The 26,812-nt window shown below is 48.4% G+C and overlaps 2 protein-coding genes and 1 long non-coding RNA gene across 6 annotated transcripts in view; 1 reads left to right on the top strand and 2 right to left on the bottom strand.

The window, feature by feature from the left end:
- HNRNPUL1 (heterogeneous nuclear ribonucleoprotein U like 1) overlaps positions 1 to 15,178 on the bottom strand; it is a 34,570-nt gene extending 19,392 nt beyond the window's left edge. The window contains exons 1-7 of one of the 3 annotated variants that reach the window (XM_055553856.1): positions 15,109 to 15,178; positions 9,482 to 9,607; positions 7,326 to 7,479; positions 6,293 to 6,366; positions 4,232 to 4,371; positions 2,213 to 2,312; positions 343 to 455 (exon numbers count right to left, since the gene is read on the bottom strand). In XM_055553856.1, the coding sequence (XP_055409831.1) occupies positions 343 to 455; positions 2,213 to 2,312; positions 4,232 to 4,371; positions 6,293 to 6,366; positions 7,326 to 7,479; positions 9,482 to 9,602 (702 nt within the window). In that variant the 5' untranslated portion in view covers positions 9,603 to 9,607; positions 15,109 to 15,178. Of the gene's footprint in view, positions 1 to 342; positions 456 to 2,212; positions 2,313 to 4,231; positions 4,372 to 6,292; positions 6,367 to 7,325; positions 7,480 to 9,481; positions 9,608 to 13,208; positions 13,657 to 15,108 lie in introns of those variants that run through there. The other 2 variants (XM_055553854.1, XM_055553855.1) reach the window with 2 other exon arrangements.
- On the top strand, positions 14,225 to 19,838 carry LOC129632345 (uncharacterized). The gene is made up of 3 exons (XR_008704475.1): positions 14,225 to 14,559; positions 15,240 to 15,388; positions 19,224 to 19,838. It is a non-coding gene; the product is annotated as an uncharacterized LOC129632345 (long non-coding RNA).
- The window catches only part of AXL (AXL receptor tyrosine kinase), a 35,051-nt gene continuing 24,784 nt past the window's right edge, over positions 16,546 to 26,812 (bottom strand). For both annotated transcript variants that reach the window (XM_055553852.1, XM_055553853.1), the window contains 6 exons: positions 26,445 to 26,537; positions 25,926 to 26,047; positions 24,865 to 24,974; positions 21,656 to 21,815; positions 21,010 to 21,146; positions 16,546 to 18,436 (listed from right to left, as the gene is read on the bottom strand). In XM_055553852.1, coding sequence (XP_055409827.1) covers positions 18,085 to 18,436; positions 21,010 to 21,146; positions 21,656 to 21,815; positions 24,865 to 24,974; positions 25,926 to 26,047; positions 26,445 to 26,537 — 974 coding nt within the window. In that variant the 3' untranslated portion in view covers positions 16,546 to 18,084. The remainder of the gene's footprint in view (positions 18,437 to 21,009; positions 21,147 to 21,655; positions 21,816 to 24,864; positions 24,975 to 25,925; positions 26,048 to 26,444; positions 26,538 to 26,812) is intronic.

The following is a 26,812-nucleotide window of genomic DNA, read 5'->3' as shown; positions in this document are numbered from 1 at the left end:
TACCTGTGCATGCAGACTATTCCACAGCAAAGGAAAGTAATTCCTTAGTTTGCTTAGGAAATGGCACTCTGGTATCTAGAAGTTGTGCACGTCTGACATCCCCAAACATCTTCAGGATGCCATCCAAAAACTTTGCACAAAAGACCAGAGGGGGAATAATGGCAGAATTTTGCACAAAATGACCACAAACATTTCAGTGTGTCAAAGAGAAACAGAGGTATGATGAGAGCGGCTGGACAAAGGGCAGACGACGGACAGAGGTATTCTGAAAAAGATGTTGCAGGTTGACCTCAAAGGACCAACATTTGGTTCTGCTAACTCCCACGGGCTGCCAGCACTCACCGCAAAGCAGCCAATTACATCATTCTCTGCAAACTTGTCTCCATAGTTTTCAAAGCGGCTATTGGTGGACTTCTTCCCAGTGCCTCCGTAGCCATAGGAGAAAGGCTCTTCGCCTGAGGGAAGAAACAGGCAAAGGCAGGTTAGACCTGTGATGGTCACAATGACCTTTATGGCTATTACAAAGTTTTAAATTAAAACAAATTAAAGAAACATTTTCTTTGCCTGTTTTACTAATCAGGTGCTTTTGGGGGAGGAGGTAAGAAAGCTTCCATTGAAAGGAAGCCCTTCATCATGCAGAGTTTCTGAGGGTTTGATGGCTTTAGGTATTAAGTCCAAGAGTCGGAGCTGACCTGAACTGCTTTGAACAGAAAGGGAGAACTGGGGAAAAAAGGGAGGAGGAAAGAGAGAAGCTGGGATGGAGGAAGGCTGTACACTAAGGCACATTTCTTCCTTGTGACATTCAACATTCAGTTAAGTCTCCTAACAGTGTCTGTTTTTGGTGTCAATGAGTTCTGGTCAGAAATCAGTAAAGGGGTTTTGCTTCTGCAGACCATGAGGTCTAACCCATAGGAAAGGTACCGATTTCCTCAGGCTACACAACTGGGTTCTGAAGCAAGATGACTGAGACCCCAAGGGCCCTGGCTGACATCTGAGTTACAGAGATATCAGGCCAGAAACCTAAGTTCTGCCAGTAAAGCAGGCGCCAACAAGCATGAATTCCAGGCCCAGCTCTAGCCTGAATCAGCTGTGTAACCTGGACATCTGCTTGACTGTTCTGGGCTTTGTATCTTTATCTGTATCAACTGTTCTCCATTTACATCTCAAAACTGAAACAAAGATAAAAGGAGATGACATATGAATCTTAAATAAAACTGCTAATACACATCAAAATGAAAACTGTACACTGCTTTTAACCTACCAATTCTACTTTTAAGGCTCAGACTAATTACATACAAGGAGAGCTCAAGTGTTTTACTGTAAAAATTTACAATCAACGTAAATGACCCACAAAAATTTATAAATAGGTAATACAATTATAAAATGAAAAATTACACAGTGGTCAAAAAATCTATACTTATTTACAAAATATAACCACCAACATTAGATGGGAAAAAAGAGTCAGGCTACAAAAAAGTTCTATAACGTATCCGATTTGAGATACACAAAGGACAAAGAAACTGTCTCAAAGAATGTAGATGAAAATGTTGGCACTAGTCATTATCCCACAGGTTTAGAAAGATTTTCATTTCCCCTTCTCTGTAATGGCCTGAATTTTCACACGGAGCAGACATTATTTTCACAATCAGAATGTTTACATGATCAAGAAAGAAAGTCTCACCATCGGTCACTGAAATCAGTCACCTGGGGCCAGAAGGTCATTAGAGCCTCGGGAATCTGTGAAAATTCAAAACCTCTCAAGACAGCCCCTCCCTGCCTCTTTCCACCAGCCAGCCCTGGCCCCACTTGTCTTTCTCTTTTACTCTGGGTTAGGCTCTGGACAGAAGATTCCAGACAGAACTCAATGGAACTTGAGGACCTTATTACTTTCACCATGGTTTGAGAACAGGAGACAACCGGTCTTTTTTTTTTTTTTTAAAGGGAACAGTTTTCTGAAGAGAACTTTGGACCCTGTTCTTAAAGATGAAAGATAAATTTTTTGTAGAAAAGTTGCTGTATGACTGTGGTCCTTCCAGTTGAATCCTATAAGTCTGAAGCTAGGCAGCCCCACAAACCTAATCCCTGTGTCTATTCCACCCCAGGGCAGTTCTGTTCTGGGTCCAATGCGGGAGAGAGAAGCTGAGGAAGCCTGAGAATCCAGGGATCAAGGCACCCGCGCTACTCTCTGGATTGCTTGGCTGACCTCCCTTACCTAGCTGAGTGCTGCAAGAGTCCAGGGACCAACCAATGCGGACCACGTGTGGGTCGGGCTCTGTAGACGGAAGGTGCTTCACAGAGATTTCTTCATTGATCTGGGACAAAGAAAAAGAAGGCTCAGAATTGATTCTCTGGAGGCTGACAGTTTAGGAGGCAATACAGGTGGGATGTGCACAGATGTTAAAAAAAACAGGAATGGGTTCTGTGGCTGGGGAACATGTATCTGAGTTGTCTGAAGGGCCAGCTATACCAAAACCAGGGCCTCCAGAGGGCTCAGGAGAGTTCAGGGCCACAGAGATGGGAATTTTAAAAATAGTTATTTTTTAGCTTTAATACTTGGACTGCAAAGAGATCCAACCAGTCCATCCTGAAGGAGATTAGCCCTGGGATTTCTTTGGAAGGAATGATGCTAAAGCTGAAACTCCAGTACTTTGGCCACCTCATGCGAAGAGTTGACTCATTGGAAAAGACTCTGATGCTGGAAGGGATTGGGGGCAGGATAAGAAGGGGACGACAGAGGATGAGATAGCTGGATGGCATCACGGACTTCAGTATGAGTGAACTCCGGGAGTTGGTGATGGACAGGGAAGCTTGGCGTGCTGCGATTCATGGGGTTGCAAAGAGTCGGACACGACTGAGCGACTGAACTGACCGACAAGGCAAACAGGGACTCTCACAACATTTGGTGTGAACACATAAATTGATGTAATGTCTTTAGAGGGCAATTTAACAGTCTTATTATTAACAGCAAATGCACATGCTCTATAACCAACCAATTCAACTTTCAGTCTATCCTAGAGACATACACACACACACAAAATGCAGTGTGGTGGTCTTCATGTTGAAAAGGAAGGAAGGAAGAGAGGGGAATAGGAAGAAAGAAAAAACCACCTGCAAAATACCAGTCACATTAAGGCACATCCACGCCACAGAATGATACAGCGGTTAAAATGAATGAAGCAGGGCTAATACACTGGTACGGAAAAACGTTCAAGATATATAGTATTAAGTAACAGGAGCAGAAAAAAGAAAAGGCATCTTCTGACTTCACTTTTAATTAGCAGTTAATTATCTAATAACCAATATTTATCTTATTAGTTTGTGGCTTTTAGAAAGTTACACTAGTAATTGACTTTTGGACACACGATTTTCACATTTTAACGTCTCCAGAGTCAGTGTCTGTCTTACAACTGATGTCTGAAAGCACTATGTTAGTGTAACTGGCAGCTTCTCTATGCACACAAAACAACGTGCGACTTAGAATCAAGTGTCTTAGTCAAATATGATAACCCTTGGTCTTAGTTTCCACCTCGGAAAAATGGGGGACAACAGTACATATTTTGTGATGAGACTGTGAAGATTTATGGAGATATCCATGGAAAGAACTTGGCACTGCACCTAGCACATGCAAGGTATTCTACAGATATTAGCTATCATAAATAAGTTTGGATATACAAAGGATACACAAGAAACTGTTAACACATAAAGTATCTCTAGAGGGTAGGATGGGGCTGGGAGGATGTGAGTATAACTCTGGTTTTTACTCTTCTGTGCTCTCTGACCTTTTACTAAACATGACCAGGTATTACTTTCATAAATACACTTTGATGTGGAACTGTGGAGGGATAATGGTAGAGGATATCCGGATAGCAGAACCCTACTTTGCCCTACTCTCACCTGGCCTCCCTTTAACTGGCCAGGGCCAATTCTTTCCAGTTCACTGTTTTTCCAAATAACTCCTCTCCCCAGCTCTACAAACATGTCACCCTCGAATGGCTGGCTATACAGCACCTAGGTCAAACCCCATCAAGGAAAAAATCCGCTTAATGAAGCAACATATGGTCGCCTTGTTTTCCCCATATAATATTTAGCAATGACAGTTCTCTTGAATTCATTTTACTTTTTCTTTGGCCTGAACATAAAATGCATGTTCAATCAAATTTCTTTTGCAATCATGGCTCTGATCAAGGATGGACCTGCTTTCTGTCCCCATCCCTCTACTGCTCCCACTTACCTTCATCTCAAAGCACACACGGCCCCTTCTGACCCCGTAGCTGGCACGGGCTCCTGACCACAGGTATGCAAAGCCTTCAATCGTGAGCGGGTAGCCACTACTCCGGTCTCGGGCCACCTTGAAGTGGAGGTCGCAGTTGTCTGTGGAGGAAAAAGCCTGTAGTTGGCTGATGTTTTAATGGTCCCCAGAGGGACAGGCCGGAGAAGGCAGTGGCACCCCACTCGAGTACTCTTGCCTGGAGAATCCCAGGGATGGGGGGAGCCTGGTGGGCTGCCATCTATGGGGTCGCACAGAGTTGGACACAACTGAAGCGACTTAGCAGCAGCAGCAGCAGCAGAGGGACAGGCAGAGGTAAGTTTCCTAAGAGTGTTAACCAAAAGTACACAAGCTGACATGGTGTGGGGACAGGTTCACGAGAAGCCAGCCACACCACCTAACCATTCTCTCTTTTAGCACAAAGGCCCTGCAATACTGCAAACTGGACTGCACAGGATGAAAGCTGCCACTCCGCAGAGGAACTAGGGTTCTTCACCTGGCCAGGGTCCAAGGATGGCTGTCACGGGGGCTCCTGCAAATAATACACACATGCCTCTCTAATGGGGCTAGTGGTAAAGAACCCGCCTGCCAGCGCAGGAGACATAAGAGAGGTGGGTTCGATCTCTGGGTCTGGAAGATCCCCTGGCGGAGGGCATGGCAATCCACTCCAGTATTCTAGCTTGGAGAATCCCATGGACAGAGGAGCCTGGTGGGCTACAGTCCATAGGGTCACAAAAAGTTGGACACAACTGAAGTGATAGCATGCACACTTGCTAGGGAGAGGGTCAATATCCTTTCAAGTGATTCTAAAATTTAAAAGGTTAGAGTCTCAAGTGATTTTAGAATTTAGAAAAGATTAACTCCCAACACCATAAACTTCAACCATCTCCCATGCTAACTCTATCAGTGTGGGATATCAGTCAGGCTCCCGCCAAGAGCGGCACCAACAGCTGACCCTGATCCACTCCCGCCATCCAGGACCACGGTCAGGTGCGCCACAGGCTCCCAGCTCCTCGCGTCGGCCCAGGACTCTGCTGCTCAGACTCTCCCCACTCTGCCAGGAGCCACCCATGTCTCTGGGAAAGTCCTTCCTGTCTGTCTCGTCCAGTAGGCTCTCTCCTTTCTCTAAAGGCTGAGTGTCATGGTCTGTACATTTGGCATTTAATCAGATGCTGCTTCATGAACCACTGCCACCCAATACTTAAAAAATTAACACTCCGTTTTACTCTGAATCCTTAAGATCCTGTGATAAAAGGGACTGTATACGAGATGTCTTTACCTCTTTTAAAGCATGTAGCCATTGGTTTATAAACACGAGCTATGTAAACAAGTACACGAATGAACTGCTGTTAATTTTCTGCTCTGTTGAAAAGTGCAGTCCTCAGACTTGACTGGGCTTCTGGGTGTGTTCAAAAATTCAGATTCACAGGCCCTACCACTTAAGAGTTTATCTGAGGAGGCCTGAGGAGGGACAGGACCTCTACATTCGTTCCCCCAAGTATTTAGATGCACAGTCAAGGGGGAAGTCACTTATCTAGAGGAAACAAAACTGAACTGGGGGACAGAGAGCAGGGCAGGCCAGGTTAATGCCTGAGGAGACAAGGCAGCATTGGTTTCACCAGGAACGTGAGCAGCAAATGGAAACTGGGGAAATGGCCGTCAAAGAGTTAAGTTTCCCCAGCAGCACTCAGGTTCCCTTCTTGATTAGATGACAACTTTACAGGGTGTTCAGGGTTTTCCAACTTGCTCTCTGATGAATGTCACTGAAAGTCCCCTGAGGTATAAGAGCAGGATTCTTCCTCTCTGAAGAGAAGCTTGGAGAAGTAGAATGACTTGACTGAATCTCACAGATAGAGCTGAAGTAAGTCTTCTGTCTCCAAACCAGCACCCTGACTCCAGGGCTCTGCTAGTTCTCACGTCTGAACTAACTGCTCTGGACGGTGCCGGGTGGGGATTTTGTGAAGGTAAAGGCAGTTTCCTTACACTGACTGAAGACAGTATCAAACAGGCACTCCAAGGACTCACATGTGTCAATGGCCACAAGGGTGTCATCGAAGTCATCTTCATCCTCTTCAGCCGGAGGCTGAGGAGATCGCCCCCTGCATCATAAAGAGGTATCAGTCACAGGAGAACAAGGGAAGGGACCTCAAGTTTCTGCTGGAATTTACAAGTGGCCTCCAAGCTGCTTCCTGGATTTCAAGTTCCTCCCACAGAGGTTAGCAAAAAGAACTCTGGAACCCTACATCCTTGCAATGAGAGCAATGACTATTAACTACCAGGGCGGGGTCAGGGACTGGAAAGGGTGTGCTCTGCTGAAGAGGGCCATGAGAATCATTTAGAGAACTTTTTGAAAAATACCACGCTCTCACACCCTCAGATTCTGATCCACCCCTCTACATGCTGAGCACTGCCTTCACACTGAACTCTGCTACTGATGGGAGGTTACAGTAGCCCAGAGGGTACTGGGCCAGGAAGGGCAATCTGTAAGAATTTGGATAAACCTGTTATTATAATCTGTCCTTATTCCAGGCTTCCTAAAACTCCACATCTGAAAGGATTTGAAATGACCCATTTTTGTCTTCTTCTCTTTTAAAAGTGTCCTAAATTATGAACGAAATTTATTCCAACCAAAATACTAAAAGGGACTATGTGAAAATACTGGTGGTTTCCAACATATGGGAATAAGGTAGAAGTGTGCAGTCTAATGTGTAGGGTCCTCCCTGAGACAGTCTGGATGACCTTAGTCTACCATATGCTCAGGTCAGGTCATATGCAGGGCAGTGGGGCAAAGGACTAAAAAGGCAGGCTGGCATCTCACATGTGAATGGCAAGGTGTTTGAACTTCATCCTTCAAGTAATGGGAAGGGAGAAACTGAGGGAAGGATCAGAAGTTTAGCAAAGTTCAATCTGTAGTGGGTATAGGAAGAACTGGGGGAGAGTGAGAGGGCAGAGAGACCTCAGCTCTGCCCTCTTGGCTAGTAAAAAGACCCCGGGGGGAACTGGGTTACAGACACTGAGACCTATTGGAAAAAGGATGACCACTGCCTCACAGACCCACCTCCTATCCTCTCGGTGCTCAAAGTACCCCCGTCCCCGGTTTTCTTCATAAGGCCTCTTGCGACTCTGGAATTGTTGTCTGTCTGGTTTGTGTTGAGATGCTTCGGGTGGGAGGAAGCTGGTGGGTGCTTCTTGCTTCATCTCTGTCTTCACTTCTACAGTCAGGACAAATCCAGATGGTTAAGACACTCAGAAACTCTTCAGTTATCACTTTTATGGTCCCCTCTACTTCAGGAGATAATGGCAGGATCCTGACTATGGTGATGAAGGTCTGGGCACAGGCTCTTGCGAGGTTCAGTGGAAGCCTGCTGAGGGAACCGAAAACGCTGTACTGGAGGACAGGGCTAGAATAAAGTGAGGCTGGGGATGACCATCCAGGCCCAGTAGCACCAGCAGTTGATAGGGTGAGAGATGTCAGTCAGATAATTCTCAGGCTTCGTGCAGAGGAGAGGGGACTTCAGCACTAAACAAGGAGAAGCTCTCTAAGGCCCTACTCAAAGGCGAATGACTGCCTGGGCTACCTTGCCAAAGGCAAAGTAAAGTTGGGAAAATTGGGAGCTACCATTGCATGCACCAAGTAGGAGGGAGCCCTAAAAGCCTTCTACCATTTCACAATTGTGCATTCCATAATTTCTTCTCCCAGAGAATCTCTTCACTTCAATTCTTACGGAGCTTCTTCGGTCTAGCAATGGAGGGGAAAGTCAGTTCAGCAGTGCTGTGGTCCCCCACCTAACTCCATGGGCTTTAATCACTATTACAAAGCCCAGAAGTGCTCCAGAAGGGAGGGTCTGCATGTAAGCCAGCCCACAGGTGGGATGGCCTTATTAAATCACCCCACAAACAGGAAGTCAGGATGGGATAACACTCTGTGGACCACAGGAATGCCCCAGGCTCAGGCAGATTCCAAGAATCTGTGCCTGCTGAGACCAAACTGTGGGTTCAGACTCACCTCATCTATGGATACTGTGGGTCACTCACATCACATCTACACACTTCAGCATTCAACTCAACACCACCTTGGAGCACTCCCTGGCTCTGGCACACAGACAAAATCTCAGAGAAGGCTCCTCGTTCACTAGGGCAGAGATGGTGCTCAGCCACATGGACAGAGCTTCCTTGGTTCCCATCACAGTACTGGGCTCATGGGAGGCCCTGATAAATGTCTGCACAGAAAACAGTCTCCTTGGGCCAAATGATCCCACAAGTCTCACAGAGCCTGACACAAATCTACAGTTTGTAACCTACATTCATTAAAATCCTGAGCCACTCTCAAGAAATGTTTGGGGATTTTACTTTGTGGGTGAACCAGAATGGAATCAAACAGAACCAACTAGACTGACTACAAAAAGGCACTGAGACCACAGCACAGTGAAAGGAGCACAAGACTGGGAGTCAGTCCTGGCTCTGTCGTTACTCAACAGTAGGACCCCGCTTCCCAAATACTAGGTAAGGAATGCTGCGTATCAACCAAGAGCAGTGGCCCAGAAGCCAATTTAATTTCCGGGATCCAACCCTAAGCCCTCAACCTCACCCATCTGTAAAATGGGGAGAGATCTACATTATAATTGTGCTTTCCAAGCTTCTACTGTAGAAAACTTTGTTCTACAAAGACACATTTACATATTTGGGAAATGCTGGGTTTAAACAATGTGACACAGAGTTTTTCCCAATCCAGGACTCCTCAGCATTTTTAATGAGCACAGTGACTCTCCCAGAGGTGGCAAGGTACATGCCGCATTTTTCAGATGCATTTAGCCAAGGAACTCTTCTCTGAAAAGTCCTTAGCAATATCTCCTGGAACAATATTCTTCAGAACATGGCAAATACTAGACTAGATTTCGAAGGTCCTTTCTAGCTTCAACATTCTAAGATTCTAAGTAAGACTCAGATATTGGCCTCCAGGTCTAAGCTCTCCAAGATGTTGGTACTAACATCTGATGACAGATACCTTGAAGACTCCCCTATCCTAATACTTGAAAGTGAGAGAGACTAAGTTCTTCCCTTCAAAAAGATCTTGCCAGAGTGACCAAGCCCAAAGTATTGCTTAAAAGGAAGATACAAAGTTTCTGGGAAGACAGGCAGTAGGCAAAAGGTAAAGGCCACCCACACATAGATTACCTCTCCTTCAAAAGAGATGTATCACATGCGCTTTCCTACCTGGGCGATAGGCCTGCTGCTGCTGGTCCATTTCCAGTGGTCTCCTCTCGTAGCCTGACTCGTTCTCTTGCTTGATGACCTGCGTCTCATAGAATTGGTTCTGCATGGTAATATTGTCCATGACATCTTAAAACAAAAAATGGCCAGTTAGAAGGGTATTTCTTGGGACTAGAGGTAGCTTTTAAATACAAAACGATGCCATCCCCACTGTGGACAATCAGTCTTCCAGAGGCTAAAAGATGTGAAAACACCTTCAGATGGAAACCCACCTGGGCAGTCAGGGGCCCCAGCTGCCTGAGGACAGGTCCTCTTGCCCCTCAAAAGTTAGAGATCTATCTGTGACTAGGTTCTACAGAATCCTAACACATAAAACCAAATGAAGCAGAAATGCTGTTTGGAGCAAGGAGATGGGAAAGTTGGAGAAGGGGTCCAACTTGACCTCCCCTCTAAGTCCCCACTGGGGTGGGGGGCAACTCCATGAACACAGTTTAAAAATTACCAGCCCAGCTGTTCTCTGACATAGTATAAAGCTTAGGGAGTTGCCTTTAGGTTACAACCTTAAAAATTGTTCAGAGCACAAACCAGTCCTCTGTCCAACCCAATTCACTATTCCCACTTGCATAGCCAACTCTCCTTATGAATTTCTTCCACCCTACAATAGCTGTAAAGGTAAGGGATAACCATCTCAGTTGAAGAGGAAATGGGGGAGGAAGGAAAGGACCTGTTAAGAAAACAGGAGTCATGATAATAGTGGCCTTCAGACTCATTAGGGATAAGCCCTAAAATATTTGGAGTTAGGCAGGAAGTGTTTCAGGAAGGTGTTTTTGTGGGTCCAGGAGGAACTCAACTGAAGGGTGGCAAGAATAATAATATCAGGGAATTTCCTGTGGTTATGATTTAGTGCTTTCACTGCTGGGGCCAGGGTTTAATCCCTGGTTGGGGAACTAAGATTCCACAAGTTGTGCAGTGCAGCCAAAAAAGAAAAAAACAATATCAACTATTCATGGAGTAGAGTACATACTATACACCACATGCTAGGATGTAACTAAGAACAAGTTTCAGCTTAGTCAGACAGACACACATTAAACAAATCTGAAAGTACAAAAATTGTATTGTGTTAAGGGCTCTGAAGAAGTACCAGGGGCTGAGATCAGGGACCCAGAAAGTAACAGATAAGCCTGGACTCAAAGGATACACAGTAGTGACGATAACCCAGTGATGAGAATGGAGAAAACATTCCTGGAGTTTGGGCGACACATGAGAAAGCTCAGAGATGGGACTAAAACCTGAAACTCCTTCAAGGAGAACCCTGTAGCCAAACCCAGAGAGAACATTGGAAACCTAGGTTGAGTAGCAAGCAGGTTCTCCACCCCAGGGGCAGGCTCTGCAAGATGCCTCCAGGGCCCTACTAGTGGCTGTGCCAGGACCAGTGAGGCGGAACTACGGGGAAGGAGAGACTATTCTGCTGCTTGCTAACTGACTGGATCCTTTCTCAGAGGACAAACGTATCTGGGCACAAACCAGGTGCGGCCCAAAGGGAGGAAAGTCACACAGATCACGTGGTTCGCTACAGGTCTGTTTACCAGGGCTGAAGGAAGGGTTGGAGGGGGGCATAAAAGGGGCTCAAAGGATTTTGCTGTAATGGGTAGGAGAGAAAGGAAGACACAGAATAACTCCTTAATTAGAACACAGGGGGCCCTTTCATACCATTGCATTTCTTCCAGGCCCTAAGCACAGTGTTGTTCTTGCCACAAAAGCCTCATATCTTTCTTTCCGAGAATCTCTCCTGTGCTCACAGAGGAAGCCTCGCCCAGAGAAGCTTATGATTCTGGGGCCCTTCTCTGTTCTCTAAAACATTTACCTCCTAATAACAGGCAGGCCCAGTGCTAAGCCCCTTACACATGTAATCTCATTCATCCCCAAGCGGGGAGGGGGGCACTATTATTATATCCCAATTTTACACACAAGGAAGCCAGAGCTCAGAGGTGAGGTGACTTGCCCAAGACAAAAATCTGAGTCTAGAGCCTGTGCCGTAAAGCATATCACTTTTCTTTGGAGGCATTTCCAGCCACTGGCATTCCTGCCAGGGTCTTGCCTGCCCTAGGCAGGTACAGGGCCACTCCTCCTTCCTTGACAGGTTTCTGCAATGGGAAGTACTCCTCCCAGCATCTGAGTCCTAGACAACCACCCTCCACCCCAAATCTACCCTCAGATTGCCCTGCTCTAGGAAAACACATAAATACCCTATGCCAACCCCAAATCTAGTCTCTTCCCTGATCCTCTTGCTTTCCTCATTTCTTCAGTCCCACAGCACAGGGTACCCTCTTTTTCAGGTAAATAATACAATCTCTGGATGCCAGAGTTCTTTCTACTTACTCTCCAACTTTTCCAATCACCATGTCCTCCTGTCCTGCTAGAAAGCCACCCGCTTTTAACTTGATTTACTTCCTCGCATACCAGGGTCTCTTCCCTTCAGAAAGTCACAGATCTACTCCATCCCCTCTCCTTCAGTGTCTGATGCAGAGGTTCTCAACCACCCCTTGAGGCCTCTCCAATCCCTAGGCACACACACACAAAAACCCTGCTTCTGAGGACAGAGGAGCCCTCTCATGGAGATGCTCAGCCCCAGAAACAATCCCCCCCTTCACCCTGAGGCCCCCTGCCAAGTCAACAAGCATTCTTTCACCCTCCACATCATACACACTCTTCCCTTCCCTATATATAACACACCAGCTACACACTCTTTTCTTGGGCATGATCCTCTACCCCTAGATAATCCCTCAACTTCAAACTCCACCAACCTGTTATCTACCCCACCCACCCTCAGCTACTCTTTTTCTCCATCCTGTTAATCTAAGACCATTCAGCAGGAGCCACTGCGTTATATGTCCCCAGTGCCTTCCTAGCTCCAGACCTTCAGGTACTTCACCCAGTGAAGTAGCCTTCTCTCCCCCACCAGCTGCTGGACATCGATGTTCCATGTATCTTCTCTAGAAGTCAGCCAAAAGGGCCCCAGATGGCCAGCATCAAATGCCCAGGTTGCTCATGCCTCAAGGCTGGCCTTTCAGCCCTGGATCTGAGACCCTCCCCCAGGCCGTCCTCACACTGATTGGGTCCCCCATGGTACACATGGTGGTCTCTCGCATCCCCTAAAAGCTCCCCAGTCAACCACTAGAACGCACAGTCCGTCAGACCCTCCCTGGCCAGATACCGGAACTCCATCTTACCAACCCATCCCAATAACAAACATGAGAATTCCCCGGTACCCCATCCAGCAGCAAACTCCAGGATCCTCCATCCTCAAAACGGTCCCAGCCCTGAAAACACGGCTCCCAAGCCTACCCAACTCCAAATCTTAAGATCACCATCTTTAAGATCTCAGTCTCCTAAAAGAGATCCCCTTGTTCTTCCGACTGTCTTCGGTTCTAAAAACCACAGTTTCCGGTTTCTGAGCCGCAGGCTCGGGAATCCTCTACACCCCCACCCCGGACCTTCCTCATCTCCGAAACCGAGAGCCCCCACTCCAGTATCTTCCCTGCGCCGAATGCCAGGATCCACCCTCCGGTCGTCCCGCGGGCCTTGTCCCCCGATCCTTTTCAGCGGCGGGGAGCGGTATCCCCCGATCCTCAGACCGTCTCCCCGACCTCAGGCGCCGGACTCCCGCGTCCCACAGCCCTTCCTCGGCCCGGAGTCCGGGCTCCCCGGCCCCCGCCCCGCGCACTCTCACAATGTCCGTCCGGCCCCGAGTAGCCGCCGGGCTCCGGGTGCGGCTGCAGCCCGGGCGGCGGTGGCTGCGCGGTCCCCTCCAGCTCGGAGCCCCCCTCGGTCTCGACCTCCTCGTTGTTGTGCCCGGGTCGCCCCGGTTCGTCGTCGGCCTCGAGCTCCCGCTCGTCGTCGGGCTCCTCGGCCTCCAGCGCCGCCTGCAGCCGCTCAGCAAGCTCGGCCTTGAGGCCGCGAGTGTCCAGGCCGCGGCGCTGCAGCTCCTCGCGAAGTTCGTTCACCTTCAGACGGCGCACATCCATGGCCCGGGCCCCCGGGGTGGCCCCCGAGCCCGGCCCGGCCTCCCAGGGCTCTGTCCCCCTTAAACCTTTCCTGTCAGCAGGCGAAGGGGGAAAGGGGGGGGCCCCCACTCCAATGGCGGCGGCGGCTCAAAATGGCCGCCGCCGCCACCTCCCCCCTCCTCCGTGGCCTGGCCCGATGCAACACGGTTGCCAATTGGCCACCTCATAGGAGCAACGGGCGCGGGCCCAAGGGCTCAACCAATCAGAGCGCGTCTTTCAAAAGAACAGCAATGAAAGGGCTTAGGAGCTGCCGGGGAGGAAGCGTTGGCCTACGTCGATGCCGGGACCGAAACGGGAGGGCGGGAAAAGGAGGGAGGAGGGGCGCGCAGTGATTGGGTAGTGCCCGCGCGCCCGCTCCCGTAGGGTCAAATGAGGGAAAGAGAGTAAAGATTTGGGCCAATCAGTGATGGGGTCTCAGAATGAGCGCCGCACGGCCTTCCCTGCGCGGTCCTTTCATCAAACTAGTGTCTCTGTAACACATATCTTGATTGGTCTAAATCTCCCGCCCCTAGAGGAGTCCAAGCGGGTAAAACCACCAGAACCAATCAAATGGAGAGTCGGCAGACCCCCCCCCCCCCCCACCCCCTTTCACGATTGCCTTTAAGAAACCGGAAAGAGATGAATTCACTAAGGACCTGCCCCTTGCCGTTAGGGCGGTTTCAAAACAATCTGTCCACCAATCTCAGTTACTGACTTATCTGACTAAAGCTAGTATAGTTGCAGCGTTTTAGGAAAACCTAAACAGATTGGCCATTCTGGTTACGGACGGCCTTACAAATTTCGCTGTAGAGGAAGTATATGAAATCGAGATTAAGTAGATAAATTATTCTTAATCTGGAAGAAACTCAGTTGCCTGTAAGAAAAGTAACCCTTTGACTTCAGAGTCCTGAAAGTTCGAAAATAAAAGCTAGACTAACAGCGGGAGAAAAGTTATAATGGAGAATCGCACCCTCTTCTCTTTGATAGTACATTTCATCGAGCGCCTCCTTCCACGATCGTAGCTGAGCTGTCTTTATGGTTGGTATCTTACGTGAATGGACGCTCTGCACGCGATCATAGAGCCTTTCCCTCTGGAAAGACCTCAAGTTCAGGGGTCTGTACCCAAATCCTCTATAAATTACTGTTCGGTAGATCCGCCTGTTTGGCGTCAATATGATAAACTCAAACACACAGGTCCGTAGTTAAGGCTCTGTTAAACGTCACAGTTTTACAACGTCTAACCCTGTCGCCTAACTCAAAAGACACAAAACTTCCGGAAGGTACACTATCGAGATACGCAATGCAAATGCCCGCTGCCCACGGAGCCATATCTAAAACCCACGAAAGCCATACACAACCTCTACTTAGACAAAGGCGCACACACAACATAGATAAACAAATGGCGTGTGTAGGATCAGATGCATCCATTCAGGGGATAGTACACCAAACTGCGATGTAGGTGTGCCCATTAAGGTTGGCACAAGCAGGCAGCATCAAATGATATAGACACAGGACAGTTACACTACAAGCTTACACCACGGCAACCTAGACACACAGCACCCACTCAGAAGCGGGACAGACACTCACGTGGGCCCGTAGGTTCCAGTCCAGACACCCCGCCCCTCGCCCACGTCCGACTTCCTCTCTCCTCCCAGCTTCCCACAATGATTTGTTCTAAAAAAGTTTGTGGCCCGGATTGAACTGTTTTTCATTCTCAGGACCTACCACTGGGGGGCGTCCGGGCGCTGCCAAGGGTTCCTCCGTCTGCTGCTAGACACACCCAGGAACTTAGCCTGCGATTCGTGCAAAACACCGTGCGTGGTCTTGTCTTGGCAGGAATCCTTTTGTGGGCCCGTGGTTATCGGAGGTACTCTGTGCTTGTGTTTCTATGTGACTCTGAACGTTTGGGTCTGTGAGTCCCCTTTAAGTACTCTGTGTCTGTGTGTGTGTGCTCAGTCATGTCCAACTCTTTGCCACCCCATGGACTGTAGCCTCCCATGCTCCTTCTGTACATGGCATTCTTCAGGCAAGAATACTGGACTGGCTTGCATTTCCTTATTCAAGAGATCTTTCCGACCCAGGGATCGAACTCGCATCTCTTGCTCCTCCTGCATTGGCAGGCAATTCTTTACCACTGTGCCATCTGGGAAGCCCCCTCAGTTCAGTTGTTCAATCGTGCCCGACTCTTTGCGACCCCATGAATCGCAGCACGCCAGGCCTCCCTGTGTCCATCACCAACTCCCGGAGTTCACTCAGACTCTCGTCCATCGAGTCAGTGATGCCATCCAGGCATCTCATCCTCTGTCGTCTCCTTCTCCTCCTGCCCCCAATCCCTCCCAGCATCAGTCTTTTCCAATGAGTCAACTCTTCGCATGAGGTGGCCCAAGTACTGGAGTTTCAGCTTTAGCATCATTCCTTCCAAAGAAATCCCAGGGCTGATCTCCTTCAGAATGGACTGGTTGGATCTCCTTGCAGTCCAAGGGACTCTCACGAGTCTTCTCCAACACCACAGTTCAAAAGCATCAATTCTTCAGTGCTCAGCTTTCTTCACAGTCCAACTTTCACATCCATACATGACCACTGGAAAAACCATAGGTACTCTATATGTCTGAGTATTTGTATTTGTATCTGTTTTACTCTAGTTACTCAGGTTTCTTCCTATTCTTGGTTGACCACCTGCCAGTGCATATTTGTAAACATGTTTCTGTAATTTTGTGTTTCTCTGTCTGAATTTGTATCTCTGTATTTGTGACCAAGAGTGCTTGAGTTTGTCCGTTAATTAAGGAGTCTGTTACTTTGGGAAATAGAGAGGATCTCTGTGTGACCTTGTGAATATCTATGTGCTTCTTTTCGTCGAGTCTGGCAAGTCCGCTTTTCTTTGTTTGCCTGTCCTTTTGTCTTTGTATCTGTTCACATCACCCCTCACCCTCTTTAGTGAGGGGAGAACTCCAAGACCCCCACCAAACCCTCCTTTTTACAGAACCTGAGTTGCCTGGGAAAAGGGCCATATGACAGCCAAGTGGAGACAAGAGGAGACAGAAGCATGGTTACAAAGTTTTATGTGATCTGAGCCCCACTGGAGGTGCCAGGGTTCACACTCTGTTCAGGAGGCATAAAGGACTGGCTCAGGGGAGCAATATGGCCCCCAAAGGAGGGATATTGTCCTCTGGGGAAAGGAGGCATGTCCTCTGGGGAAAGGAGGCATCTTTATTGCATTGCACAGGTTTGAGGGGGCACACCCCCACATGAAAGGAAGAGGAAGCAGAGGTGGCTAAGAAGGGAAGGGTCACACAGGATAAAACTATAAGGTTAGAACCTCAGAATTTTACTTTGGAATTCTAGACCTTTAGAATCTTATAACATGTGGATCTTGGAACCCAGAATCGTAAAACTTAGAACCATGAATTCCTAGACCCTTAACTAAAATCCTGGAAAGAGAAGATGCAGCATAGAACTTAAAGGTGTCCGAAATTAAAAATGATTAGAACTTTGGCATCCAGTTTGTCACCACTAACTGTGGACTATCTATACCATAGATGCTGAGGATCCAGAATCTTGGACCAATAGGATCTAGAATGCCTTGGAACACAGAACAGAACAACATTAGAATCTTAGAGTTTAATAATCTAGAATCTTGAAGCATATGATCTGGAATCTTAGACACAGAGACTCTAGGTTCTTAGACTAAGCCTTAGAACATCACATCTTAGAACATTAGACCTTAGAACCTCCATCTTTAGACTAGTAGAACTTTTGAATTGCAGATGCTAGCATTTTAGATCTTCAGGATCCACAGTCTCATAACAAGGATTTCGAGGATCATAAAGCCTTAGACTCTGTCACTGACCATCATTAGAATCTTAGAACTTGAGAAGATCAAATCTTGCGGCTTATGATCTGGAGTCTTAAAACCAGAAAAGTTATACTCTAAGAGGCTCAGAACTTCAAATTTTAGAACATAAGACCTTAGAACCTCCATGTCTAGAACTGTAGGATTTTTAGAATTGTAGGATCTAGTATCTTACACCCTCAGGACTTAGAACCCTAGAAAAACAAAAATCTAAAATCACAGAGCCTTAGATTCTAGAAATAGAATCTTAGAGCTTTGTAACCTAAAATTTCATGGGCTTTATGAAGAATCTCAGAACCAGAAAAATCTAGAGCCACAGCATGTCAGAGCCTTAGAATGTAGGCCTTAGAACTTCCGTGTCTAGAACCTTAGCACTTTAGAATTAGAGACTTGAATTCCAAGTCTTTAGACTCAAAGACTCAGCTTTGAAACTTAGACCCTGTGAATCTAGAGTCTTTAAACCTTAGAATCTAGAATCTTGGAATGTTAGACCTGGGAGGGCCCTCAGGGATTTCAGTCTAATCCCTTTCTTTTACGCATGGGGACACTAAGGTGTGGAAAAGGGAGAGGATCTGTCTGGGATGGAAGTGGAACAGGTAGGAAGAAAGGGCTATGGTTGGGGGTAAGGTCTGGAGTGGGAAAGTAGGGGGCGGGTCCCCCAGTGGCAGTGCCTAGCTTGGGTCCTGAGAGGAAGTCCCAGGTGGAGGGTGGTCTCAGGCGCCGTCCTCCTGCCCCGGGGGTGCTGGGGAGCTCCTTTCAGCAGGCAGGATGGGGCCGGGGGCTGTAGAAGGGCAGAGGACATAGCGGCCCGCAGGATGGACTTCGGCGGCAGTGAGGCAGCTGCAGGAATCCTTAGGGTCAGGCTGAGCTGGGGGGTCCGCTCCTCCAGCAGCTCCAAGTGGTTCAGAATGACCTCCACCCTCATCCATGTTGACATAGAGGATTTCGTCTGGCTCCTGAGCAGGGGGCAGGGCCTTTAGGGTATTCTCCAGGTCTTCCCGCAGCTCTGCAAAACTCGGCCGGTCCCGGGGGTTTAGTTCCCAGCACCGGGACATCAGGGCGTACCTAGGGCAGCAGAATGAGGGGTGGGACACTGAGCAGGGGCTCAGACAGGGAACCTCCTGGGAGCTTGAGGGTATTTTAGGACACTCGGGACTGAGGGCATTTCATGGGAGTGGAGGGAACTGTAGCAGTTTCGAGGGGGGCACCTGTGGGGATTTGGGAATTAGCAAGAGTTTCTAAGGGGAGTCCTGGAACAGACACTCAGGAGCTGGAAGATGTCTTGGGAAATCTTTCTGGGTGTGGGGTAATGTTATGGTGAGGTTTTGCTAGAGCAAAGCTTCCCAATATGGCTTCTCAGGACAGACTCTAGATCAAAGCTTTGCAAGCTGTTGGCTTCTCAGGACAGACTCTAGCATCAAAGCTTTGCAAGCTGTGTTGGTTTAAAATACGAACTCAGGACTTTCCTGGTGATCCAGTGGTTAAGAATCCACCTGCCAATGGAGGAGACACAACTTCTGTCTCAAGCCCAGGAAGATTCCACATGCCACGGGGCAACTAAGCCCACATGCCACAGCCACTGAAGCCCACATGACCTAGAGCCCGTGCTATGCAGCTGCAACTAGAGAATAGTGCCTGCTCTCTGTAACTAGAGAAAGCCCTCGCACAGCAGTGGAGACGCAGTGCAGCCTGGGTCTCCAAAAAATAAATTTTATATATATATATACTCAAATTCTTTGACATTCCTCCCTTCAAAAGATAGAGCACTGCATTCTGATTTGGTACCAATGATAGTGTGTGTGAGACTTCTTTTTTTTCCTTTCTTTTTTTTTTGCCATACCACGTGGCATAGGAAACTACTGAACACATGCCTCCTGGAAGTGCAGAGTCGTAACCCCTGGACTGTTAGGGAAGTTCCATGGTGTATGTGACTTCTGAGACTAGGTTGAAAAGGTATTGTGGATTCCTCCTTGTTCTCTTTGTTGGGATGCTCATCTGGGGGAAGCCAGCCGCCATGTCATGAGGACACTCAAGCAGCACTGTGGAGGGTTCCATGTGGCAAGGAACTGAGGCCTCCTGCCACAGCTATGTGAGTGAGCCAGCTTCCAGTCCCAACCTTCAGATGACTGTAGCCCCCCTGATATCTTGACTGTAACCTCACTGAAACCCTGATTCAGAATCAGCCTGCCAAGCTGTTCCCAGACCCCTGACATTCAGAAACCATGTGAAGTAATAAAAAGCTTGTTGTTTTAAGCTACTGGATTTGGGGGATATAGATAACTAAAACACCAGCTATACAGCCTTTGGCAAATGATCTTCCCTTGATGTGGGTCTCTGTTACATCATTTACCCAGGGGAATACTAATGGTGCCTTGAGTGCCTGTGTGCTCAGTTGCTCAGCCGGGTCTGACTCTTAAACCTGATGCACTCTGGCTGGCCAGTCTCCTCTGTCCATGGAATTTTCCAGGCAAGAATACTGGAGTGGGTTGGCATTTCCTTCTCAAGGGGATCTTCCCGACCCAAGGATCGAACCCGTGTCTCCTGCATTGGCAGGAGTGGTATTGTTTATCACTGTGCTAACTGGGAAGCCCTACTAATGGTGGCAACCCACGTCAAATGCCTGTAGTAAGGACCAAATGACTTCATTTCATGCAAAGCACCTGAAACCATGCCTTCTAGTAAGTTCTATGGAAATTTTCACTCTTCTTACTCCCCTCAGCTCTTGGAACACCCAAGGAGGACTTGGGGAGTCTGAAGCCCCAGGCTGTCGCCTCGTGACCCAAGTAACATCTTCTCTTTATCCCCCAAGTTCTCTTCTCTGTGTATTTCATGGAATGGCAAAGTGTGATAAGTACCACCCTAAAGGATTCTGAGAACATCTAAGGGGAGCCCTGAGAGTTTGGAGAAGTTCATTATAAGGGTTTGGAAGAGGGTTGTGGGTGTTGAAGAGCACATGGGGGAAGCATGGGTGCTCAGGAGTCTGGATGGAATTAGAATTCTTTGGGAATGGGAACTGCAGCCCACAGATACCTGGCAGGAGACTGATCCAGCCTGAATTTGGCACAGAGCAAAGGAAGAAAGGGCACCTTTTGTTCATTCATACCTCTCGGGCTTCCCATGTGGCATGAGTGGTAAGAACCCGCCTGCCAACACAAGATACAGTAAGAGATCCGGGTTTGATCTCTGGGTGGGTTGGAAAGATCCCCTGGAGGAAGACATGGCAACCCACTCATGCCTGGAGAATCCCATGGACAGAGGAGCCTGGCGGGCTACAGTCCATGGGGTCACCAAGCATTGGACACAACTGAAGCGACTTAGCACACCTCTCGAGCTATTAGTGGTTCTGAGGAGCATGGGTGAGGGGCAGATAGGTTCCTCAACAGTCTGAGGGATTCTGTGCAGGTTTTTCTTTTTTTGGGGGGCCGTGCCAGGTGGCACGTGGGATCCTAGTTCCCAGACCATGGGATCAAACCTGCGCCCCCTGCAGGGGGGAAGCTTGGAGTCCCAACCACTGGACCACCAGGGAAGTCCCTGTGCAGGTTTTAGAAGGTCTTGGATATGTCAGGGCCATGTGGGGTGCTCAGAGTTTGGTGATGGAATCCCATAACATAGGGGAGGGGAATCCTGAGGGTCCTCACAGTCCGTCCAGACAGTCCACGGGCTGCTTCAGGCGGTTTCCCTGGCGCAGGTAGTCATAAATCTCGCTATTCTCCACTCCTGGATATGGGGTTTGCCCTCGCGTGGCAATCTCCCACATCGTCACCCCAAAGGACCACTGTCGGGGTACAGAAGGGAGAAAATTAGAGGGTCTCTCCTGCACAAAGACGCCCTCACCCAACACACAGATACACCCACACTTACATGTACACAGATGTCTTTGTGGGTGCATCAGAGCTAGTCACAGAAACACTCTTGTTCACGTACACACATATGGAGGCAATTTGTGTGCACACCTAGACCTGCTCACCCATGCACACACTTACACACTCCATGGACACGTGGTCTAGGGTCACCCTCCACACCCTAGCTATACACGTGTATACGCTTGCCACTGCCTCTGCCAACCTAAGCTGTCTGCACAGTCCATGTAGCAACCTGTCACCATGCACACATAGCCATGTGCACACCCCCCCAGCATGTCCACACCACCGTTCACAGACGCCTACCACACACGGTCCATGTGGACAGGCCCCTGCTCAGGAAGCCCTCATGTCCCCAGGAGCCTGGGTCGGTGTGGGATGATCGGGCCACGCCCTCCCCCTACTCCTGCCGGGATACACGTACCACATCACTCTTGCTGGTATAGACACGGTCTGCCAGGCTCTCGATGGCAATCCACTTGACCGGCATCTTGGCGATGCGTCCCTGACGGTAGTAGTCCCCATTGTAGATCTTCTTGGAGAGCCCAAAGTCAGCCACACACACAGACATGTTCTCGTTCAGCCTGCCCAGAGTGGGGGAGAGGAATGGGGTCACAGCATTGTCCCCTCCACCAGGAAGCCTGCCCTCACTCTCAGACATGTCTCTGTCTCCTGCCTGGCTGTCCTGCTTCGGGGTGGGGATTGGCCAGCCCCCAAACCTGGGAGGGAACTATGTTACTTCTTATACCCTCTGTGAAAGGTGGGTCTGAAAAGGGCTGCTAGGGGGCCTTCCCAGCTCTGGCTTTTTGCCAGATTCTAAGGTCCTTCCCAGGCTCCTTGGGTTGGATTCTCTGATATTTAAAAAAAAATTTTAAATAGTTATTTGACTTCACTGGGCCTTAGTTGCTGCACTCAAGATCTTCACTGTGGCATGCGGGATCTAGTTCCCTGACCAGGGATCAAACCCAGTGCCCCTGAGTTGGGAGAATGGAGTCTTAGCTACTGCACCACCAGGGGAGTCCATTGCACTGGGACAACCCAGAGGGATGGTATGGGCAGGGAGGAGGGAGAAGGGTTCAGGATGGGGAACACATGTATACCTGTGGCGGATTCATTTTGATATTTGGCAAAACTAATACAATTTTGTAATGTATAAAAATAAAATTAAATTAAAAAAATTTTTTTTGACGTATACTATATGTATACAAAAACATGCACAAATCTTAAGTGGAGAGCTCACTGGATTTTCACAAACACACCTATGTAACTAGAACCAAGATTAAGAAAGAGGATATCATGGGGCAGCTGTGCAACGGAATACCATACAGCAAAGAACAAGAACTACAGATACATCCGAGAACATGGACTGATCTCAAAAACTTCACGCTGAGCAAGAGATGCCAGACACAGAGGAGTCAAAATTGCAATTCCATTTACATGACGTTTAAGAACAGGTGACAGAAGTACAGAATAGTTGTTATCCCTTGAGGGCAGTGGCTGGGAAGGGCAGGAGAGAGCCTGCGAAGGGCCAAGAAATGTTCTTTATCTTGATTTAGTGGTGGTTGTTTCCATGGGTCTGTGTGCACGCTCACTCACTTGTGTCCAACTCTTTGCAACCCCATGGACTGTAGCCTACCAGGCTCCTCTGTCCATGGGATTTCCCAGGCAAGAAAACTGGGTTGCTATTTCCTCCTCCAGGGGATCTTCCCAACCTGGGGATCGAACCTGAGTCTCCTGCATCGGCAGGTAGATTCTTTACCACTGGGTCACCTGGGAAGCCCTTCCATGTGTCTATAAATATGTAAACATTCATTGAACTGCACGCATAAAATGTGTATATTTTAGTGTATGTAGAATAAACATCATTTTTTTTTTAACAAGAAAGAAAGATTACCAGACCTTCCTTCCTAGGTATAATTACCCCTTGTAGGGTGACTGACATCTTCACTTCTAACAGTGTGGATTACTTGTGTTTGTTTTTGCTTTTTATATATATATAAAATTTGAATATGGATTGGATCGGAGACTGTGTTACGGAATTATTGTTAATCTTCTTAGGTCTGAAAACAGAATTGTGATTGTTTAGGCTTAAGTCCTTATTCTAGGAGACACCTCTTGAAGATTTAGGGGTGGAATGTCACCATCTTGGCAACTTACTTTCAAATGGTTGAGGGGAGAGAGAGAGACGGAGAAGAGAGGAGAAACGTGGCAAAATCTCAACAAGGAGGAGATATGGGTGATCACGGCACAATGTTTTCAACTTTTCTGTAGATTTGGAATTTTTTCAAAATAAAAATTGGGAGTGGGGTATTCCCTGGTCCAGTCGCTAAGACTCTGCACTTCTGCTTCAGGGGGCACTGGTGCAATCCCTGGTTGGGGAACCAATATCCTGCATGCTGTGTAATGGGGCAGGAAAAAAAAAGAAAATTATACAGTTTTGCTGAAATAAGCTGGATAATACCTAAATAAATTGGAAAGCTATGCCATAATCATGGATTAGAAGACCCCAAAATGTATAAAAGGCAATTCTCCTCAAACTGACATGTGCATTCCATGGAAGGTAATCAAAACCATTTGTGAACATTTGCACGTCTTATTGAAGATTCTCTGATTCTCCAACTCCAACTTCTTTTTAAGAATTTTTTAAATATTTTTTTAAGTATTTAAAATATTTTTAAGAATATTTTTTAAATATTCTTAAGAATATTTATTCTTTGGCAGTGCTGGGTCTCAGTTGTGGCATGCAGGATCTTTTAGTTGGGGCATGTGAACTCTTAGTGGGTCAAGCCCAGGCCCCTTGCATTGGGAGTGTGAAGTCCTAGCCACTGGACCACCAGGAAAGTCCTCTCCAGCTCCAATTTCTGAGTCCAACATTGTAATGAGACTAATATTCTAAGCTTATGTGTCACACACACACACATAGCCCTTAGACCAGGTTCTGGGCTATTTTTTGCTTGCCCCTTGGAAAGGAAATCAACCCTGAATATTCATTGGGAGGACTGATGCTAAAGCTGAAACTCCAATACTTTGGTCACCTGATGTGAAGAGCTGACTCATTGGAAAAGACTCTGATGCTGGGAAAGATTGAAAGCAAGAGAAGGAGGCGACAGGATGAGATGGTTGGATGGTATCACCGACTCAAAGAACACGAGTTCGAACAAACTCTGGGAGATAATGAAGGACAGGGAAGCCTGGCGTGCTGCAGTCCACGGAGTTTCAAAGAGTGGGACACGACTGAGGGAGCAACTGAGCAGCAGTGACTTAGCAGGGGGCGTGGTCTCTTTATCCAATGTGTCCACTGCCCAAGTGTAGCCCCAGGCAAGACACTCAGCTTGGAGGGGGACAAAGATGAAGCTTAAATGTCACCACCCTCTTGGGTTTCCTCTGCCCTTTTGCTCACATCCTGCTACCCACTGAGCCTGCCCCCTCTCCTGTTCTCTGCACATTCCAGCACATGCGGGATCTCAGTTCAGAAAGCTGGCCCCAACCTCCCTGCTCATCTCTCTCTTCCACTCCTGAGCTCAGACTTGCTTGAGGTGTGTGTGTGTGTGTGTGGCACCTTCTTCCATCCTGGGAAGGAGGGTGGGGGTGGGTCCCTGAAGAAGGGGGATTCCTGGAAGGCTGGGCACTCACATGCAATTCCTGGCAGCCAGGTCCCGGTGTATGAATCTCTTGGTACTCAGATACTCCATGCCACTGGCAATATCTGCCATGAACTTCACCAGCATCTGGGTGGGCAGGAACTGGGCGGCGGTGGGCAGGACACGACGGGGTAGAGATCAGCGAAGTCCCAGAAATCCATCCCTCCGCCCTACCAGCTCTGCCCTATGATGCTTTCCCATGCCTCTGAGACTTAAACTGCACCCCTTTCCATATCAGCCCTTTGTCACCCCCTCCTACCTTCCTCTCCTGTCTTGATCTCCCATTGCGCTTGCCCTTGACATACACTCCAGCAGGGAACCCCCTTTCTGGTCTTTCAACAAGCCATGCTTGTTCCCACCTCTGAGCCTTTGCACATTCTGTGCCCTCTGCCGGGACCATTTCCTCCCAGATTGCCCACTTCCCACCAGTTAGCTCCTCTTTGGATCACCTCCATAAGACCTTCCCTGTTCACTCAAACCAACTGCCTGGCCTCCCTGTCACTCATCCTGCTCTATTTCCTTCCTGGCACTTAAAAATTATCATGCTTATTCATTTGTTAACTTGTTTATTGCCTGGTCCCCCCACCTCTGGCAGACAGCTCCTCCACGAAAACAAGCTCTTGGTCTCCATCACCTTCCTAGTGGCTGAGCAGCGCTAGGTACCTAATGCGTGCGTGTGTACTTAGTCGCTCAGTCATGTCTGACTCTTTGCGACCCCATAGACTGTAGCCCACCAGGCTCCTCTGGCCATAGATTGCACAGGGAAGAATACTGGAGTGGGTTGCCATTTTCTTCTCCAGGGAATCTTCCCAACCCAGGGATGGAACCCACGTCTCCTGCACTGGCAGGTGGATTCTTTACCACTGAACCACCTGGGAAGCCCTTCCATGGGTCTATACACAAGAAAACATTCACTGAACTGCGTGCAACAAATATGCATATTTTAGTGTACGCAGAATAGACATCAGTTTTTTCAAATAAGAAAGAAAGATTACCGGGTACCTAGTAGGTGCTCATTTAACACTTGTGGTCCAGATAATAAAATGCCCTCACCACTGGCTGGTCCCCGAGCCGGGAATAGAGAAGGAAACTGTGTAGGTCTCCGTGTTTCATGAAAGGTAAGATGACCACGGGCGCCGGGAAGCCTTCTCGTTCAGAACCCTGGAAACAGACGCCTGAGTCCCGCCCCCCCCCCCGGCAGTCTTGTCACTGGAGGTGGGCAGAAGGGGACGCCAACCCCACTCCCACCTCTGTTTCTCCCCACTCCCTCTCAGATCTGGCCTCCAAACTGTTGGGGAGCGGGGGGTGGTGGTGGCAGGGACCATGCGTCAGAGAAGCCATGTCCAGCACTGGTTCCCAGGGATGTTTCTCCAGCCCTCCTGGGGACCTCAGCTATTTCTGGGAAAGGTCAGAGGTCACATTCCGAGCGGAGGGAGAGAGGAAGGGGGGAGCCTGCTCACTCTGGGAGGGGGGGCAGAGGAAGCCTGGAGGTTTGATCTTCCCAGTGCCTGAGGGAGGGTTCTTCCCTCTGGTGCAGCCTGCATGGGGCCGCCAAATCTGCCCCTCCCTCACCAATGAGCCTCATGACGTTGGGGTGGTCGAATTCCTTCATGCAGACGGCTTCACTCAGGAAATCCTCCAGCTCCGACCTTGTGCAGATGGCAACTGGGAGGAGAGAGGAAAGTGGAGGAGGCGGAGGGAGGACTCTTTTCCTCCTCCTCCTCCTTATTACCATCATCATCTTCTTCTTCATCAAGCGTGACTAGTAAGTACCAGGGGCTGTACTCAGCGCTTGGCATATTAACCCATTTAACCCTCTGAGGAGCTTCTATTTCCCCATTTTAAAGATGGAGAAGGGAGCTACAGAAGGATGAGATGATTGAATGGCATCACTGACTCGACATGAGCTTGAGCAAACTCAGAGAGATAATGAAGGACAG

The sequence above is a fragment of the Bubalus kerabau genome, chromosome 17 (assembly GCF_029407905.1).
Source record: "Bubalus kerabau isolate K-KA32 ecotype Philippines breed swamp buffalo chromosome 17, PCC_UOA_SB_1v2, whole genome shotgun sequence".
Taxonomy (NCBI): domain Eukaryota; kingdom Metazoa; phylum Chordata; class Mammalia; order Artiodactyla; family Bovidae; genus Bubalus; species Bubalus kerabau.
This window is presented reverse-complemented; position numbering and strand designations above follow the sequence as displayed.